The 21,809-nt window shown below is 43.7% G+C and overlaps 1 protein-coding gene across 2 annotated transcripts in view; it reads right to left on the reverse strand.

Moving 5' to 3' along the window:
• Nucleotides 1–7,517, reverse strand: part of LOC311126928 (oxidation resistance protein 1-like) — an 84,004-nt gene extending 76,487 nt beyond the window's left edge. For both annotated transcript variants that reach the window (XM_084158640.1, XM_084158639.1), the window contains exon 1: nt 7,322–7,517. In XM_084158640.1, the coding sequence (XP_084014766.1) occupies nt 7,322–7,418 (97 nt within the window). In that variant the 5' untranslated portion in view covers nt 7,419–7,517. The remainder of the gene's footprint in view (nt 1–7,321) is intronic.
• Nucleotides 7,518–21,809: the final 14,292 nt, after the last annotated feature.

Raw genomic sequence — 21,809 nt, forward strand, 5'->3', positions numbered from 1 at the left:
CAGACACTGGCGGGCAGACAGACAGACAGACACTTGGAGAGGGAAGGCAATTAATCAGCATGGTGGGGAACATAATAACAAACAAGAGACAGAAGAATAAAACATTGATTGATTTTGCACCATGACAAAGCACATTAAATTCCAAGCACTGTCTGGGCTGTTCAGGCAATTTTACCTGAGGGAAACAAAACAACAACTATTTTGGATTGTTGATTTTTTTGGAAAGCAAAAACGCAATGTGATGCAGCCAGCAAAACGTTACAATGTGATTTCCCCTCAATGCCTTTCTGTGTCCTGACTCCTGTGGGTCTTTCTTATCAAGAGGCAAACACTGTGGCTGACCATACCAGGGTGTCATGTGGAGAGCTCTGCCCTGCTCTGAGAGGCTTAATGATGGAGGGTTCTTATACAGGATTACCTTCCTGCAGTCTGCCTTAAACCCTGGACTGGTCCTGGGGTGGGGGAGAGCCTCCAAGACTCCGCCCAACGTAGGATCACATTGTTTGCCCACATGGATGTGCGGTGCAGAGCTGGGGTGGTGGTGGTTGGGCGGGGGGGGGGGGTTAGTTACAGTAGGTAGGAAAGGCCTTAGGGGAGGCAGGACACAGACAGGGTTACACAGAAACAGGTCTCTGTGAGAGGCTCCACTGACTCTCCACCAGGGCTGGATTTGAGGCCTAAGCTCCCTGATGCTACGTGACCAGCCTCAGCCTCAGTCAGGCTGGCTCTTATCTCAACACACAGAAGAGGCTCTGCTGGCATGGTGGGGTGGCTTCTGCTTCAGCATGGTGAATGGCTCTATGGGAGAGAGGTCTGCATGGGGACAGCTATACTGCTGTACTGCCACAAGGAAAGGGGCTCTATAGGCCAGGGGCCACTCCCACACACTACTGGCTCTTGCTACACCCAAACCATAGGGGAATTACAACCACCCTGCTACAGCTAAACCATAAGGGAATCTTAACCACCCTGCTACAGCTAAACCATAGGGGAATCACAACCACCCTGCTACAGCTAAACCATAAGGGAATCACAACCACCCTGCTACAGCTAAACCATAAGGGAATCACAACCACCCTGCTACAGCTAAACCATAGGGGAATCACAACCACCCTGCTACAGCTAAACCATAAGGGAATCACAACCACCCTGCTACAGCTAAACCATAGGGGAATCACAACCACCCTGCTACAGCTAAACCATAAGGGAATCACAACCACCCTGCTACAGCTAAACCGTAAGGGAATCACAACCACCCTGCTACAGCAAGTCTACAGTAAGTGAATATCAACACACATGGCTGGTCAGAGAGAACCTCAGGTCATCACATAATGTAGAGCTATGAATCAGAGTTTTGAACTTTCCTCCCTGATGGTCCTACTGATGGTCCTACTTGGCAGGGCATCATGGCTGGGTCCCAAATGGCACTGTGTTCCCTATATAGCACACTACGACGGAGCAGTGGAAGGATGGAAGGACATTATCATTCGGAGTGTTATCATTGTGACATTTCTGGTCCACAACCTGGACCAGTGTGTGTCTTCACCTTCACTTCATAATGGTAAGGCTGCCAAAATATGCCTGCAAATGAATTACTTACAATCAAAGATACCAAACATGTTTTTTTCTACTTTAGAAAAAGTAGATTGTCCCAATTCAAAGTAACTGTCCAAATGCATACAGTGTCAGTGGGAGATGACAAGCAGTTGTGTACATACTGTAATTGCCACCCCTGGCAACTGTTACTATGGGTAAACACAAGCAACAAACCCCCTGAGACAGTTAGCAGAAATATGAGGAGAAATTAACACTCATGTTCTGCCTAAAGCAGTGACTAGGCCTATAACTGTCAACAACCATAACGGTGAGCAGCATCTCTAGCTAGTCAAGTAGAATTTATAGACGGGAATTTAAAGATAGCAGAAATCCTGACATTGTTCCAGTTAACAGTAGCAGCCAAAGGCCAACCTGACTGAAATACACAGGCCTGATGCACACATGCACGCACCCACACATACAGAAATGTCAGACCCTTTAGAGAGGACGTTGTGACTTTCGTTGGATGTTCCTCTGTCTCTCCAGAATGACTGGCCACCCAGGTCAGCCCTAATAATCGTCAGTCTACTCACTCGGTTTGACCAGAATATTTGTGTTAGCATGCACCGCCGTCCTCTCTCTCTCTGTAGTCTGTGTGTCCACAGAGATAAGTCAAACAGCAGTGCTGTACTGTGATAATACATCTCACCTCACACTGCGGCCAAGGTTGGAGCAACGCACAAAGCTCCTTGAGACAGATTCCCGCAACGAACCCCATGGGTCAGAGAAACAGTTAATACATTAGGGAATAAAGAGTCAGACTGACAGAGAGAGAGAGAGAGAGAGAGAGAGAGAGAGAGAGAGAGAGAGACAGAGAGTGAGAGAGAGAGAGAGGAGAGCTACAAAAGGACAAGGTGAATAACCCTCTCAGAAGCCATTAGCGCCAGCTTCCCACTGACAGACTTTTAAGGCTGCGCACCCTTCCAGGCACTTACAGACGGTTACAACTCCTACACATCCAGATCCTTCAGTGTCTGCACTCCAAATGGCACCCTATTCCCTATATAGTGCACTACTTTTGACCAGGGCCCATACAAGTAGTTTAGTATGTAAAGAATAAGGTGTCATTTGGGGCGCAATAAGTGCCACCGTCGCCTCCCTCATTTCAGAATATCAGCGGAAATTCAAGCGTTGAACCTGGTTGGAGGCTCATTGATTGTGTGATTATTAAAACGTCTTTATGGTGTAATGACAGCTCTGCCAGGAGGTAGGTTCTATCACAGGCTACATTATTATTTATTCTCCTATTAGAATAAATTAGCATGATAGGATCCAAATGGGCTGGCTGGATATGTTGCTTTAGCCTGAAGGGTGGATTATAAAACACATCAAGATAGTGGTTTAGAATGAGGGACCGTCACTTGTCAATGTCTAGTTACTTACCCATTATATAGGCCTAATGTCCCAACCTAGAACTAAATCTTGTTAGCGCCAGCTAGCTAGCTAACTATTACAATTAGCTAACTAGCTAACTGTCTTTATATTTATTGACATGTAGATGTATGTTTACGTCTGTCACCAGAGATTATCCATTATAAAACAAGCCAATAAAGGACCCACACACTATTCACACTCTTTTTACAGCCATACCCTGCCTACTCCAGTAGCAGAGTGCTTCCACTGCAGCAGGGATTTCAACAGTATTCATTTACATTGACAATTAAATCACATAAGCTCAAGGACAGGACACAATAAAGTCACAAAGAGCTCTTAGCATTGTTTTTCATTAAGCATGATTTAACCCTGCTGTTAAGCAGTGTTGGGATTAGTTATTTGAAAAGTAAATATTACTTATTACAATATTACTTAGTGTGGAAAGTAACACGTTATATTTAAGCAATAAGGCCCGAGGAGGTTTGGTACAGTGAGGGAAAAAAGTATTTGATCCCCTGCTGATTTTGTACGTTTGCGCACTGACAAGGAAATGATCAGTCTATAATTTTAATGGTAGGTATATTTGAACAGTGAGAGACAGAATAACCACACAAAAATCCAGAAAAACGCATGTCAAAAATGTTATAAATTGATTTGCATTTTAATGAGGGAAATAAGTATTTGACCCCCTCTCAATCAGAAAGATTTCTGGCTCCCTGTTGTCCTTTATACAGGTAACGAGCTGAGATTAGGAGCACACTTTTAAAGGGAGTGCTCCTAATCTCAGTTTGTTACCTGTATAAAAGACACCTGTCCACAGAAGCAATCAATCAATCAGATTCCAAACTCTCCACCATGGCCAAGACCAAAGAGCTCTCCAAGGATGTCAGGGACAAGATTGTAGACCTACACAAGGCTGGAATGGGCTACAAGACCATCGCCAAGCAGCTTGGTGAGAAGGTGACAACAGTTGGTGCGATTATTCGCAAATGGAAGAAACACAAAAGAACTGTCAATCTCCCTCGGCCTGGGGCTCCATGCAAGATCTCACCACGTGGAGTTGCAATGATCATGAGAACGGTGAGGAATCAGCCCAGAACTACACGGGAGGATCTTGTCAATGATCTCAAGGCAGCTGGGACCATAGTCACCAAGAAAACAATTGGTAACACACTACGCCGTGAAGGACTGAAATCCTGCAGCACCCGCAATGTCCCCCTGCTCAAGAAAGCACATATACAGGCCCGTCTGAAGTTTGCCAATGAACATCTGAATGATTCAGAGGAGAACTGGGTGAAAGTGTTGTGGTCAGATGAGACCAAAATGGAGCTCTTTGGCATCAACTCAACTCGCCGTGTTTGGTGGAGGAGGAATGCTGCCTATGACCCCAAGAACACCATCCCCACCGTCAAACATGGAGGTGGAAACATTATGCTTTGGGGGTGTTTTTCTGCTAAGGGGACAGGACAACTTCACCGCATCAAAGGGACGATGGACGGGCCATGTACCGTCAAATCTTGGGTGAGAACCTCCTTCCCTCAGCCAGGGCATTGAAAATAGGTTGTGGATGGGTATTCCAGCATGACAATGACCCAAAACACACAGCCAAGGCAACAAAGGAGTGGCTCAAGAAGAAGCACATTAAGGTCCTGGAGTGGCCTAGCCAGTCTCCAGACCTTAATCCCATAGAAAATCTGTGGAGGGAGCTGAAGGTTCGAGTTGCCAAACGTCAGCCTCGAAACCTTAATGACTTGGAGAAGATCTGCAAAGAGGAGTGGGACAAAATCCCTCCTGAGATGTGTGCAAACCTGGTGGCCAACTACAAGAAACGTCTGACCTCTGTGATTGCCAACAAGGGTTTTGCCACCAAGTACTAAGTCATGTTTTGCAGAGGGGTCAAATACTTATTTCCCTCATTAAAATGCAAATAAATGTATAACATTTTTGACATGCGTTTTTCTGGATTTTTTTGTTGTTATTCTGTCTCTCACTGTTCAAATAAACATACCATTAAAATTATAGACTGATCATTTCTTTGTCAGTGGGCAAACGTACAAAATCAGCAGGGGATCAAATACTTTTTTCCCTCACTGTATATGGCCAATATACCACGGCTAAGGGCTATTCTTATGCACGACGCAACGCGGAGTGTCTGGATACAGCCCTTAGCCGTGGTATATTGGCCATATATCACAAACCCCTGAGGTCCATGCCGCTCTGTCATTGCTTGTCCATATATATATATTTTCTTAAATTCCATTCCTTACTAGTTTTGTGTGTATTAGGTATATGTTGTGAAATTGTTAGATATTACTTGTTAGATATTACTGCACTGTCGGAGCTAGAAGCACAAGCATTTCGCTACACCCGCTATAACATCTGCTAAACACGTGTATGTGACAAATAAAAATTGATTTAATTTGCTATTATAAACTGGTTACCAACGTAATTAGAGCAGTAAAAATAAATGTTTTGTGATACCTGTGGTATACGGTCTGATATACCATGGCTGTCAGCCAATCAGCATTCAGGGCTCGAACCACCCAGTTTATAATACTAGTTATATTACGTTGTGTTACTTTCATGAAAAAAATGACTGTCGGAGGGAGCAAAGCGAGCCGCGCGTGCTCTTCCAAGGATAGGCTACTTACTAACTCAGGTTTGATCACTAGTCTCATCTGTGGCGTTGCTTTCCTGTGCTAGTCTACAAGTGCTGCACTATATATGAGCTGTTTAATTATCCATATACAGTATACTGTAAGCCAAACATCTGTACAGATTTCTTATCTTTTCATTCAAAATCTCTCTAAAGCCGCCAGTTCTGGTTATAGAACGCACATACACAAATCTATAGAGATGTATAGAGGGTACACTTGCCACTAGACAGGAAAGCCCTCTATGGGCTTTGCTATCAAAGAACCGATCAATGGCAAAGATCAGAGGTGTGCCCTCTACACATTTCTATGGACATCAGCTGTCAAGACATTTCTCCAAACAGCCTTTCTCCACTCACTCGAGAACTAAATGAGGAAACAAGTCAAGATCGAATCATGGAAACACCCATCCCGGTAGAGATATGATTCTGAAAGTAACGCACACTTTGTTTGACAAAGTAACTGTACTAAAATTACCCAATTAGAAAAAGTAACATGTTACTTTACTCCATTACTCATAAAAGTAATCTGATTACGTACGGTGTTACTTTTGTAACGCGTAACCCCCAACACTGCTGCTAAGGCATGAGGTTGTAGAGTCAGGAGCTCAAGAGACCACTGGGAAACAGCCTTGTTGACACAACTTGTTATATATTCCAAATTAAATAGGTAAAGGCTAAATTAAGGAAATTTGCTGTAGGCCTATGGTGTTCTGGGGAACATTAACCTGTACACTATTCATTTAGAATTACTTAGCCAGTTACAGAGATAACACAACAATGGTATATGGTTATTTCACAGCTACAGAATTGGGTAAATTATTATTCAAGACTAGAGAGTGTTGTCGTTACATCACCCCATAGGCCTACTGAGACTTTCTGTTAATTAATGGACCCCTTCTTCCAACAGATCAATATAATAATCCTTAACTGAGTTGATTCATTTCACCATCCATCGGCCCTAACTGACTGACTGACAGACAGACTGACATTGCCCTCCTACTTTGCCATTGGTGTCAGATTGATTCAACAGCCAATCATCTCTCTATTAACAGCGGGTTAAGATGTACAAGGTGTGTCAGACAGACTGACAATGCACTACTACTTTGCCATTGGTGTCAGTTCAATTCAACAGCCAATCATCTCTCTTAACAACGGGTTAAGATGTACAGGGTGTGTTTGCACAAGGTTAAACCAAATAATTAATTAAAAGTCATACACATGCAGAACACCTTGTGCAGTACTCTCTCCAACCTTGAAGCTAGCTAACAAAAGTAAGGAAGTCAATGGGCAATTACATTTCAGAGGCAGAATGATTCAGAGATAGCGTGTGCACAGAATTACATTATGAACTCCCCAAACTCATTTGACCAACTCAGAAAGTGTGCTTCCTCAAGTGTCATTACTACACTTCTGACAATAGCAAAGTATCTTCCTCCACAAATATAAAGTAGCCTATAGCTGCCACAAGCACCAGCCAGCACTCCCCAAAAAGTATTTATTGTGACTTACAATGCACCTGCACGCACGCTCGCTCACACACACACACACACACACACACACACACACACACACTCCCTTCAACATCCCTTCCTCTTCCTGTCACAGACTCGTGTCCCGGAGGAAAGCCAAATGGAGGAACATGGAACATGGACACACATAGATGGGCAGATCAGAATTCTAGCACTTTTCATTTACCTATGGTGTAGCCGCGTTTCAGCTCGCTGCACCGTGGACTGCAGATTCTCTGGGAATTGGTTGCATTGTTTTGCTGCACCCCCAACGTGGTTGTCATGGTAACGGGTGCTGCAGTCTTGTTGATCGGCGAGGCTGGCACCAGGGTAGGGGAGAATCCTTGAGTGGCAATATCCACTGACTGGGATTTCTTCTTCAGTCTGTTCAAAACAAAACAACAACAGGAAATATGGAGTCAGTCATAACACATAACGCCTCATATTCAGTAATAACATGGTGATGCAACAGGATGTGGGAAATATGACCTTGTAAATTCAAGGGCAAATATGTCAAAAGATACAGTACATAGACATTGCTGCCAATAACAAAACAGTTCATTATATTATGTTATGTCAGCACAGCAGCTATTGATAATGATGTAGAGTGAATGCAATATATTCACGGTGTGGCATATTCCATACTCTGGCTATGATTCATTTGAGGAGAGATCAATAACTTAATAAGGTCCTCATTAACAATTAATTTATTGATTTCACACCCTCATGGCTGCCAATTTAACAAACCATTTCAACAATATTTTATTGTTTTATAATAAAACACAACAATATTATTACAGGAATATGAATTGGACACTATTCTGAACCAGATATGCTGTCATTGATCAATTATATGTGTTAACTGGAGTTTGCACTTTTGGGACTACTCCATTGGTTCCCTTGTAGGCCTAGGGCAAACGAAATCAAGCACAGCTCAAATATTTGAAAGTATTTGACATTATGTATTTGACCCAGGCGTGGTTACTTTCTACACACAATGGCAGATAGCAATTTCACAATACAAACACTGTTGATGCTGTAAAGTTAAGTGGATCACTTGCATACATGAGATGACCTATACATGATTAAACCTTATCCTATCAGACACTGACCTAAATCAAATGAACGTAGGCCAAAGTGTGAAAGCCAATTAACAGTCTCACCATAGGCTACAGGCTAGTTTATTTATAAACAAGTTCAGTACAGAGTTCACTAAGCTAATCCAGGTATCAAACATGTAGAAGGAACACTATACAAGTATACAGCACCTGCAACTTAACAAAAACACCACAATGATTATGAAGATGTTGTATACATGCCAGTTACTGATTTCACTGCCTACTACGTTGCTATATCATCAACTTTATAAAGCATGGAAAATCAAAAACATGAGGTAAGCACATATTATTTAGAGAAGACAGTGTAAACGGATGAAAAAGTACTCCTAAAGTACTATCTATGGTATGTAAACTAAAGTCCATCAGTCTTTCCTGTAGACAAGGCCTGTCAAGAGTAAAAAACCTGAAGCTGCAATACAAGGTTCTTCTCAGCACTCCTTCCTTCCCTCCTTCCCAATTCAGTCCAGTGAAAACGCTGATGGAGACAGAATCGTTCCGGCTCCAGTCATTTCATTTAATTCCACTAGCTCCTCTCCCAGGGCAGACAACAGCAAACATGACATAGCCTCTACAAGGTAATGAAATACAGCATCTCCATGGAAACACTGTCAATCACTTTTGTGTACAGTACATCCAAGGAGGACACAGAGACACCAACAGACAGAGACATTCACACAGAGGCAGAGAAGTTTAACTGGCAGCAGAATATGGTGGGTAAACAACAACCCTAGTAGTAGGCCATATCTTAAAGGAAACATTGAAAAAACGTAAACATTTCCATATGCGATCATACTAACGTAGCTTCAAGGGCAGTATGTTGTTCTGAAGACCCTTGTAGTTATTCTACTAAAACCTACAACAACAAAAAATGTAAGTGTAACTTTTCATACCAAAAATAATGGGTTTGTTTTGTGATGATTGTTCAGTTCATCACAAAACAATTGTTCAGTTTTCAGCATGTGAATATGCTATAATGAGAGAGGAGAGAGAGGTAGAGTTACACCCTGGTGGTGATCAAGGTTCTGGAGGAGGGCAGACGGGAAGAGAAAACCTGTAGGTGTGTGTGATGTCTATCCCAGAATCCCTTGGGAGAAAACAATAATTACCGCCTCATCAGTGAGGGTCCTCCTTCCAGCTCTGATTCACTGGCTGGGTTGTATGTGTGTGTGAATGTGTGTGTGTGTGTGTGTGTGTGTGTGTGTGTGTGTCTGTGCGTGTGTGTGCGTGTGTGTGTGTGTGCATGTAAACAGACAGCAGCTGTTTTGTGCCATCCGCTGAAATATCAGTCACTAATCAGGACGGTGTAGTCTGTGGAACCGACCAGCATAACAATAATACTGTCCACAGGGCTCACAACAATGCCTGGATGGTGTAGCCTTGTTTAGTGTTCAACACATCTAATCATCATCAATGGTAAGATACCTTACTCCTGTTATTGTGGTAAACGTAAGTAAAGTAAGCCTTGTCCAAGCCAAAACCACCCATACAATAACAGAAATAACAGGAATTATATTATCAAATTGGTTTGTATTGATAACTGCCACTGCTTAGAAAACAATAAAGATGGATCTTATTAAACAATATAATTACAATAGTTTTTTTTCTCTCTTCAGAGATAATTACTGTAAGCTCCAAAGACTGTGTCTCTGACAACTGGGCTGCATCTCAATAGCCTTCAACTGGTGTACAGCAACCATCCACCATCCTCCTCAATCAACACAGACCTAAACTGGCTTAGGCTCAACTATATGTTAGTCCAGGGGAGGGTGCAAACACTCCTGCTACACCATTATTACCATTTATTCATATTTTTTGCTAGAATAAAAACCATACTCTGATGTTTTAACTGTGAGCAATGTGAACATAGTGCCATTACATCCAAAGATTTGATTTGCTGTTTTTGAAGCAATCTTTGGTGTTGATAACAACAACCACCTATATGCTGGGATTCCTCATGCCTTACACAACAAAATGATGATAGAGCTAACAGAGAAAGTGTATTGGGGTCAAAGGTGAACGCTGACAGATAATCCCTGGTTAATGGACAACTCTATATCTTACACCATGTGACCTAGTTAAGACAGACAGCGGGGGTTTTCTCTTGCTCTATCCGCGGGTCGCATTCGGTCTTAAAATGCAAGATATTTTCTTGCCATCAAAATAAGCAACAACAAAAAAACAAGAAGCTGGACCGAGTGAAGAGGCTAAATTTAGGTCTATTCTAATTTGGTTTTAGTAATTTCAATGTCGATTGAGATCGTTTTTTCGCCAAAAATGTATATACATACAGTGCATTCGGAAAGTATTGAGACCCCTTAACTTTTTTTTTTTTTTAGGGGGTAGATCAGCTTTAATATTTCAGACAGATTGTAACTTCCATCAAAGTAATTGTCTGCATCACTTCCAATCCACCATATGCTTTTTTTCTCGCATATATATATATATACAGTGAGGGAAAAAAGTATTTGATCCCCTGCTGATTTTGCCCACTGACAAAGACATGATCAGTCTATAATTTTAATGGTAGGTTTATTTGAACAGTGAGAGACAGAATAACAACAAAAAAAATCCAGAAAAACGCATGTCAGAAATGTTATCAATTCATTTGCATTTTAATGAGGGAAATAAGTATTTGACCCCTCTGCAAAACATGACTTAGTACTTGGTGGCAAAACCCTTGTTGGCAATCACAGAGGTCAGACGTTTCTTGTAGTTGGCCACCAGGTTTGCACACATCTCAGGAGGGATTTTGTTCCACTCCTCTTTGCAGATCTTCTCCAAATCATTAAGGTTTCGAGGCTGACGTTTGGCAACTCGAACCTTCAGCTCCCTACACAGATTTTCTATGGGATTAAGGTCTGGAGACTGGCTAGGCCACTCCAGGACCTTAATGTGCTTCTTCTTGAGCCACTCCTTTGATGCCTTGGCCATGTGTTTTGGGTCATTGTCGTGCTGGAATACCCATCCACGACCCATTTTGCCCTGGCTGAGGGAAGGAGGTTCTCACCCAAGATTTGACAGTACATGGCCCCGTCCATCGTCCCTTTGATGCGGTGAAGTTGTCCTGTCCCCTTAGCAGAAAAACACCCCAAAAGCATAATGTTTCCACCTCCATGTTTGATGGTGGGGATGGTGTTCTTGGGGTCATAGGCAGCATTCCTCCTCCTCCAAACACGGCGAGTTGAGTTGATGCCAAAGAGCTCCATTTTGGTCTCATCTGACCACAACACTTTCACCCAGTTCTCCTCTGAATCATTCAGATGTTCATTGGCAAACTTCAGACGGGCATGTATATGTGCTTTCTTGAGCAGGGGGACCTTGCGGGCTCTGCAGGATTTCAGTACTTCACGGCGCAGTGTGTTACCAATTGTTTTCTTGGTGACTATGGTCACAGCTGCCTTGAGATCATTGACAAGATCCTCCCGTGTAGTTCTGGTCTGGGCTGATTCCTCACCGTTCTCATGATCATTGCAACTCCACGAGGTGAGATCTTGCATGGAGCCCCAGGCCGAGGGAGATTGACAGTTATTTTGTGTTTCTTCCATTTGCGAATAATCGCACTAACTGTTGTCACCTTCTCACCAAGCTGCTTGGCGATGGTCTTGTAGCCCATTCCAGCCTTGTGTAGGTCTACAATCTTGTCCCTGACGTCCTTGGAGAGCTCTTTGGTCTTGGCCATGGTGGAGAGTTTGGAATCGGATTGATTGATTGCTTCTGTGGACAGGTGTCTTTTATACAGGTAACAAGATGAGATTAGGAGCACTCCTTTTAAGAGTGTGCTCCTAATCTCAGCTCGTTACCGGTAGAAAAGACACCTGGGAGCCAGAAAACTTTTTGATTGAGAGGGGGTCAAATACTTATTTCCCTCATTAAAATGCAAATCAATTTATAACATTTTTGTGTTTTTCTGGATTTTTTTGTTGTTATTCTGTCTCTCACTGTTCAAATAAATATACCATTAAAATTATAGACTGATCATTTCTTTGTCAGTGGGCAAATGTACAAAATCAGCAGGGGATCAAATACTTTTTCCCCCTCACTGTATAAAATGTTTATGGACACAGTCAAATTCTACAATAATTATATTTTGTTTGTTTTTACTCCTGTACTTCCTCCGATCATTTTCATGACCCCTTAACTTTTTCCACATTATGTTACGTTACAGCCTTATTCTAAAATTGATGTAATAAATGTTTTCCTCATCAATCCACACACAATACCCCATAATGACAAAGCGAAAACAGGAATACCTTAGTTACATAAGTATTCAGACCATTTGCTATGAGACTCGAAATTGAGCTCAGGTGCATCCTGTTTCCATTGATCATCCTTGAGATGTTTTACAACTTGATTGGAGTCCACCTCTGGTCAATTGAATTGATTGGACATGATTTGGAAAGGCACACACCTGTCTATATAAGGTCCCGCAGTTGACAGCGCATGTCAAAGCTAAAACCAAGCCATGAGGTCGAAGGAATTGTCCGTAGAGCTCCAAGACAGGATTGTCTCGAGGCACAGATCTGGGGAAGGGTACCACAAAATGTCTGCAGCATTGAAGGTCCACAAGAACACAGTGGCCTCCATCATTCTTAAATGGAAGAAGTTTGGAACCACCAAGACTCTTCCTAGAGCTGGCAGCCCGGCCAAACTGAGCAATCGGGGGAGAAGGGCCTTGGTCAGGGAGGTGACCAAGAACCCGATGGTCACTCTGACAGAGCTCCAGAGTTCCTCTGTGGAGATGGGAGAACCTTCCAGAAGGACAACCATCTCTGCAGCACTCCACCAATCAGGCCTTTATGGTAGAGTGGCCAGGCGGAAGCCACTCCTCAGTAAAAGGCACCGCTTGGAGTTTGCCAAAAGGCACCTAAAGGACTCTCAGACCATGAGAAACAAGATTTTCTTGTCTGATGAAACCAAGATTGAACTCTTTGGCCTGAATGCCAAGAATCACATCTGTGGGAAACCTGGCACCATCCCTACGGTGAAGCATGGTGTTGGCAGCATTATGCGGTGGGGATGTTTTTCAGCAGCATGGACTGGGAGACTAGTCAGGATTGAGGGAAATATGTATGGAGCAAAGTACAGAGAGATCCTTCATGAAAACCTGCTCCAGAGCACTCAGGACCTCAGACTGGGGCGAAAGTACACCTTCCAACAGGACAACGACCCTAAGCACACAGCCAAGAAAATGCAGGAGTGGCTACGGGACAAGTCTCTGAATGTCCTTGAGTGGCCCAGCCTGAGCCCGGACTTGAACCCGATCGAACTTCTCTGGAGAGACCTGAAAATAGCTGTGCAGCGATGCTCTCCATCCAACCTGACAGAGAATGAGAGGATCTGCAGAGAAGAATGGGAGAAACTCCCCAAATACAGGTGTGCCAAGCTTATAGCGTCATACCCAAGAAGACTCAGGGCTGTAATCGCTGCCAAAGGTGCTTCAACAAAGTACTGAGTAAAGGGTCTGAATACTTATGTAAATGTCATATTTCAGTTTTCTATTTTTAATAAATCTGCAAAAATGTCTAAAAACCTTGTTTTTGCTTTGTTATTATGGGGTATTATTGTGTGTAGATTGATGAGGGGAAAAAAACATCTAATCCATTTTAGAATAAGGCTTTAACGTAACAAAATGTGGAAAAAGTCAAGGGATCTGAATACTTTCCGAATGCACTGTATATATATTTTTGTAATCATATTTTTTGTAATGGCAGCAACTATTTAGCAGTGGTTGGGCACAGCTGCTAAATGAATATAGGGGAAACACTGCATACACAGACACACACATGCCAGCAGAACCCATCGGTCCCCACACACCACAAGGCACCATGGGTGAACTGGTAGGAAATTGCAGTGAGATTAAGAGCTTCTTCCTTCACACTGGCAGCACGATCTGATTGGCTACAGCTTGCATCGGCACAGTTTATCACAGCTTTCAGAAGGCCAATGGGCTGGGGCCAGAGACGACTAAGTCACCAGCGGCCCCCTGGCGTTCAATTGTATCATACATGGAGGGAGATGGCGACACATGTCAACAAAGCCACCAGCTCCCACCAACAGATTATATCTATCTATGAGCAGCAAAACATTTAAAGAGGGGGAAGAGGTAGGGGAAAGAGGGAAGGAGAAAAGGGATGGAAGGGAGGGAGGGAGAGTGGAAAGCAGATGAAAAGCGGGCATTTTGTTTTCCTCCCCTGCTGTTCTGTTGCTTGGTCCAGGAGGAGAGCGGTGCCTAACAGGCATCACTCAGATTATCCAACTCTACAGGGACTGGGACTCACATGGTTTGTCAAAGCAGAAACAACACAGTAAATTTGGGCCAAGTCAAACATGCTTATCACTACACCCAGTAAGAGGGATTAGAGCTAGAGGAAAGGGGGATGCTTGGCTCCACTCCACTCGCTTATGAAAACAACAAAAACACTGACTTGTAGTTTATGCAACTGTATATGAGGCTTGTCATGTAGATATGCTGCAGTACTGGCTTGGCTGGGTTTGACATCCATAACAGCAAAATGGCCGATATGACAGTTATGAGTCCCATTACACTGAATAGGTGTTATGCAACAGCATTGTGACTGAATGAAAGAAACACCATCACAAAGAAACCTCATTTAGTGAAAACACTGGATCCTCTTTTAATTTTTTTATTTTATTTAACCAGTTAAGCCAGTTGAGAACAAGTTCTAATTTACAACTGCGACCTGGCCAAGATAAAGCAAAGCAGTGCGATAAAAACAACAACAACACAGAGTTACATATGGAATAAACAAAACGTACAGTCAATAACACAGTAGAAAATCTATATACAGTGTGTGCAAATGTAGTAAGTTATGGAGGTTAGGCAATAAATAGGCCATAATGCAAAATAATTACTATTTAGTATTAACACTGGAGTGATAGATGTGCAGAAGATGATGTGCAAATAGAGATACTGGGGAGCAAATGAGCAAAATAAATAACAATGTAAATAACAATATGGGGATGAGGTAGTTGGGTGGGCTAATTACAGATGGCTGTGTAAAGGTACAGTGATCGGTAAGCTGCTCTGACAACTGATGCTTAAAGTTAGTGAGGGAGATAAGTGTCTCCAGCTTCAGAGATTTTTGCAGTTCGTTCCAGTCATTTGCAGCAGAGAACTGGAAGGGATGGCGGCAAAAGGAGGTGTTGGCTTTGGGGATGACCAGTGAGATATACCTGCTGGAACGCATACTACGGGTGGGTGTTGCTATGGTGACCAATGAGCTAAGATAAGGCGGGGATTTGCCTAGAAGTGATTTATAGATGACCTGGAGCCAGTGGGTTTGGTGACGAATATGTAGTGAGGGCCAGCCAACGAGAGCGTACAGGTCACAATGGTGGGTAGTATATGGGGCTTTGGTGACAAAATGGATGGCACTGTGATAGACTACATCCAATTTGCTGAGTAGTGTTGGAAGCTATTTTGTAAATGACATCGCCAAAGTCAAGGATCGGTAGGATAGTCAGTTTTACGAGGGCATGTTTAGCAGCATGAGTGAAGGAGGCTTTGTTGCGAAATAAGAAGCCAATTCTAGATTTAACTTTGGATTGGAGATGCTTAATGTGAGTCTGGAAGGAGAGTTTACGGTCTAACCAGACACCTAGGTATTTATAGTTGTCCACATATTCTAAGTCAGACCCGCCGAGAGTAGTGATTCTAGTCGGGCGGGCGGGTGCAAGCAGCGTTCGATTGAAGAGCATGCATTTAGTTTTACTAGCGTTTAAGAGCAGTTGGAGGCCACGGAAGGAGTGTTGTATGGCATTGAAGCTCGTTTGGAGGTTTGTTAACACAGTGTCCAATTAAGGGCCAGATGTATACAAAATGGTGTCGTCTGCGTAGAGGTGGATCTGAGAGTCACCAGCAGCAAGAGCGACATCATTGATATACACAGAGAATAGAGTCGGCCCGAGAATTGAACCCTGTGGCACCCCCATAGAGACTGCCAGAGGTCCAGACAACAGGCCCTCCGATTTCACACATTGAACTCTATCTGAGAAGTAGTTGGTGAACCAGGCGAGGCAGTCATTTCATAAACCAAGGCTATTTAGTCTGCCAATAAGAATGCGGTGATTGACAGAGTCAAAAGCCTTGGGGTAGCCAGGTGGAAAGCATGGCCAGCCGTAGCAAAATGATTATTGAAATTCTCGATTATCGTAGATTTATCAGTGGTGACAGTGTTTCCTAGCCTCAGTGCAGTGGGTAGCTGGGAGGAGGTGCTCTTATTCTCCATGGACTTTACAGTGTCCCAAAACTTTTTGGAGTTAGTGCTACAGGATGCACATTTCTGTTTGAAAAAGCTAGCCTTTGCTTTCCTAACTGATTGTGTATATTGGTTCCTGACTTCCCTGAAAAGTTGCATATCGCGGGGGCTGTTCGATGCTAATACAGTACGCCACAGGATGTTTTTGTGCTGGTCAAGGGCAGTCAAGTCTGGAGTGAACCAGGGGCTATATCTGTTCTTAGTTCTGATTTTTTTGAATGAGGCATGCTTATTTAAGATGGAGAGGAAAGCACTTTTAAAGAACATCCAGGCATCCTCTACTGACGGAATGAGGTCAATATCCATCCAGGATATCCGGGCCAGGTCAATTAGAAAGGCCTGCTTGCTGAAGTGTTTTAGGGAGCGTTTGACAGTGATGAGGGGTGGTCGTTTGACCGCGGACCCATTACGGACGCAGGCAATGAGGCAGTGATCGCTGAGATCCTGGTTGAAGAGAGAGGAGGTGTATTTAGAGGGTAAATTAGTCAGGATGATATCTATGAGGGTGCCCATGTTTACGGATTTAGGGTTGTACCTGGTATGTTCCTTGATAATTTGTGTGAGATTGAGGGAATCTAGTTTAGATTGTAGGATGGCCGGGGTGTTAAGCATATCCCAGTTTAGGTCACCAAGCAGTACGAACTCTGAGGATAGATGGGGGGAAAGGAATTCACATATGGTGTCCAGGGCACAACTGGGGGCTGAGGGGGGTCTGTAGCAAGCGGCAACAGTGAGAGACTTATTTCTGGAAAGGTGGATTTTTAGAAGTAGAAGCTCAAACTGTTTGGGCACAGACCTGGATAGTATGATAGAGCTCTGCAGGCTCTCTCTACAGTAGATCGCAACTCCGCCCCCTTTGGCAGTTCTATCTAGACTAAAAATGTTGTTGTTCGGGATGGACATTTCTGGATTTTTGGTGGCCTTCCTAAGCCAGGATTCAGACACTGCTAGAACATTGGCAGAGTGTGCTAACGCAGTGAATAACTCAAACTTGGGGAGGAGGCTTCTGAAGTTAACATGCAAGAAACCAAGGCTTTTACGTGTACAGAAGTCAACAAATGATAGCGCCTGGGGAGTAGGAGTGATACTGGGGGCTACAGGGCCTGGGTTAACCTCTACATCACCAGAGGAACAGAGGAGGAATAGAATAAGGATATGGCTAAAGGCTTTAAGAACTGGTCTTCTAGTGCGTTGGATACAGAGAATAAAAGGGGCACATTTCTGGGCGTTGTAGAATAGATTCAGGGCATTATGTACAGACAAGGATATGGAAGGATATGAGTACAGTGGAGGTACACCTAAGCATTGGGTAACGATGAAAGAGATTGAGCCGGTCTCCACGTGTATGGGGGGTGGGACAAAGAAGCTATCTGAGGCAGGTTGAGCGGGACTGGGGGCTCTACAGTGAAATAGTTCAATAAAAACTAACCCAAACAGCAATAGGCTAGGCATATTGACATGGGAGAGAGGCATAACGCAATCACAGATGTTATTCGAGAGGGCTAAGACAACAACTGATAATGGCGACGAAAGTTTGGACTGAAGCTAAACAGATAAACAAGATGGGGTACCGTGTAAAGGAACAGTCCAGCAGGCATCAGCTGTGTAGCTGAGTGATCATAAGGTCCAGTGAACAGCAATAGGTAAGTCCGGGAGCAGTTCGTAGGCAGCTACAGCACAGGCGAGCAGGAGGCACGGCTGTTGATTGTGCGTGCTAGTGGGCCGGGGCTAGCAGATGGATCTTCATGGTCATCGCAACGGGAAGCCTGTTGAAACCACATCAGACGATACGTCGGCAGACCAGTCGTGATGGATCGGCGGGGCTCCGTGTCGACACTAGGAGGTCCCGTCCGGTTGACAGAGAGGTAGATAGCCGGGAGATGGGCCTGGCTCAAGGCTAGCTCAAGGCTAACTGGTGCATCGGGACAGTGGTGATTAGCCAACAACAGCCATTCGGTTGCAGCTAGCTAGTTGCGATGATCCGGTGTTAAGGTCCAGTGGGGATGGAAATCAGGCAGGATTCAGCTTTTAGACATTAAGACTCCAGGCAAGTCTTACTTAACGTTCGCTGTCTGAATGACATTGAAATAGCTCATGACTTTATTTTGTTGTGTGATAAAAGGAAATTGATGGAAATACACAATGGAAATGTATTTTTCAGTCAATTACATTGTTATGTCATTACATGTACAGTATGTATCCCTGTTCTCCCACACTCAATAGGTAGCCTATTAATTGCTTCTGTCTTAGCTATTATTGAACAATTCGACACTCATTATAAAGTCAAACACACTACAATAGTGCATCCTATAGCATATCTCCATATGAACGCAATACTCTTTTCTTTCAAAGTTTAATTAATGGTCATGATAGAGCCATAACCCTCTGTGGCCATTTTTTGTGACAAAGGCCTATCTTATCGTACCCCTTTCCTGCAGTCAAATGACCTAGTGGCCTACTGGATAGAATGTTAATATTTTTCATAATTAAGAAACATAATTTTTTTTAAAACACCGACTCCCGAGTGGCGCAGCGGTCTAAGGCACTGCATCGCAGTGCTAGAGGCGTCACCACAGACCCGGGTTTGATCCCAGGCTGTGTCGCAGCCGGCCGCGACCGGGAGATCCATGAGGCGGTGCACAATTGGCCCAGTGTCGTCCGGGTTAGGGGAGGGTTTGGCCGGCTGGGATGTCCTTGTCTCATTGCGCTCTAGCGACTCCTTGTGGCAGTCCGGGCGGTTGCACGCTGACTTCGGTTGCCAGTTGTACAATGTTTCCTCTGACACATTGGTGCGGCTGGCTTCCGGGTTAAGTGAGCATGTGTCAAGAAGCAGTGCGGCTTGGCAGGGTCGTGTTTCGGAGGACGCATTGCTCTCGACCTTCGCCTCTCCCGAGTCCGTACGGGAGCGATGGAACAAGACTGCAACTACCAATTGGATTTCACGAAATTGCGGAGAAAAAGGGGGTAAAAAGTACCAAAGAATATATAAACCCCACCGAAGATCCAGTGTTTCTATGTCAAACGGTTTTGTTATACACTGTGTGCACAATTATTAAGATGGACTCAAACTCAACTCTCAAACCTACTGCCAGTTTTTAAAAGTGTCTTCTAAAAACTGGCAGTAGGTTTGAGAGTTGAGTTTGAGTCCATCTTCAACCCGAAAAGGTCCAACTAGCTCATCTTTAATAATACCAGCCCATACCAGTACCCCACCTCCACCTTGCTGGCGTCTGAGTCGAAGTGGAGCTCCGTGCCTGTTACTGATCCAGCCACGGGCCCATCCATCTGGTCCGTCAAGAGTCACTCTCACCTCATCAGTCCATAAAACCTTTGAAAAATCTGTCTTCAGATATTTCTTGGCCCAGTCTTGACGTTTCAACTTATGTGTCTTGTTCAGTGGTGGTTGGGTTTCAGCCTTCCTTACCTTGGCCATGTCTCTGAGCACTGAACACCTTGTACTTCTGGGCACTCCAGGTAGGTTGCAGTTCTGGAATATGACAGCACTGGAGGATAATGGGTTCCTGGTAGCTTCACATTTGATTCTTCTCAAATCTTTGGCAGTTAATTTGCGTCTTTTTTTCTCAACACGGTTCTTGCGACCCTGTTGACTATTTGCAAAAAAAAGTTTGATGGTTCTGTGATCACACCCCAATATCTTAGCAATTTCAAGACTGCTGCATCTCTCTGAAATACTTTTTACAATTTTTGACTTTTCAGAGGAAAAGAAACTGCCTAATAATTATACACACCTTGATATAGGGTGTTGATCTCCTTAGGCCACACCCTCCCTCATTACACAAATGCACATCACCTGATATGCTTAAATCCAATAATCATTCCAGTTTATACAGCTTGGAGTTGGGAAATATGCATAATAATTATGATATGGTCAAAATACTGACTTGCCTAATAATTGTGCACACAGTGTATTTCAGTCTTCTGTGATGTATATGGGATGCAACATCTAAATTGAATAAATGTAAACTATGTCTGACATGGTACAGGTGCCTTTTTCTGTTGTTGCCCATAACCATGTGTGTGAGGTGTATACTTTTGTTTCAAAGTAGATTTGTTTATGACTAACAAGAAACACTGTGTGACCCTGATTTAGCCCACTGCAGTAAAAGGTTAACAAACCTACCTAGGAGCCCTGACCTAGCAGGCATGTTAATGAAGTGTCCATGGGCCTAAAGAAACATTGCCGGTAGAGCTCCAGCCCCACTAAATAGGGTTCACATTTTTGGGTGGAAACCTGGGACTTTTGGGAAAGTTCTCCCAATTTTTCACCCCTAATTGCCAGGGCTGTAGCTCTCTGGGGTAGGACAGGTCTGCATAATGAATGGAGGGAGAATGCAGACTGCAGACTGCCAGTCTCATCTAACCCTCACTAAATGCTAGAGCAGCAGTTCTGTTGTCAAAAGGCCTGAGCGGGTGGCATTCTGTCTGAACAATGAGCCCTGAACATCGACAGCTTGCCTATCAAAGTGCTGAGAATACAAACAAAACAGGTAGCTAGCTGCCTACTGCAGGGGAAAGGGAAATGGTTTGGGCTGACTTAAAGGTGCCGTTTCTCCTCGCTAATGACTGATATAGTATGCACAGAAATAGAATTAACTGAATGGGAATGTTCGTTATAGTAATTATATTTATGTGATTGTAGAATGTGATTGTATGTTGTTACTGTGTACAGTACACTCAATGAAGCTAACAAGGAAATGGTATCATATTAAATCGCACTTTTAGTGACAGATCTAGAAATACAGATCATTTGCCGGAATGAACCGTTAAGTGTTACACCTGACAACCCTCTGGTAATTCAGGTGTAGAATAATAAAGATGTGATCTTCCACTGCACCATCCATCTTCATCTGTTATGTAAGAAATTAAGCAGCGCTACAATACTGTGGTGGTTTGGACATGAAAAGCCCAGCTCTGTCAGTGAGTGGTGTCCAACGTTCTACTGTATACCCTTCAGCTGAATACACTGGTTTGATGACATCTTTGAATCCCTTACAGGGCTTTGTCAACTGCTGTCAGTTCAGCAAACACTTGCTGTTTTTCTTTTTGCCTTTGTTTTGGCTTTTATTTGTCCCCCGTGGACTGACAGACGGCAGCAACTTTGCAGCATCTTTTGATCCGGGTAGAAAGATAATAAAATATGTGTAATCCCTGGGTCTTGTCCCCTCCTCAGACTTCACAGTGAACCTCTCTGATCCTGTACTGCTAGGTTATGGCAGAGACAACAGAAAAGGACCATGCTCTCTGATTGCCCAGGGAG

Source organism: Coregonus lavaretus (assembly GCF_964263955.1).
Source record: "Coregonus lavaretus genome assembly, chromosome: 3".
In the NCBI taxonomy this organism is placed as follows: domain Eukaryota; kingdom Metazoa; phylum Chordata; class Actinopteri; order Salmoniformes; family Salmonidae; genus Coregonus; species Coregonus lavaretus.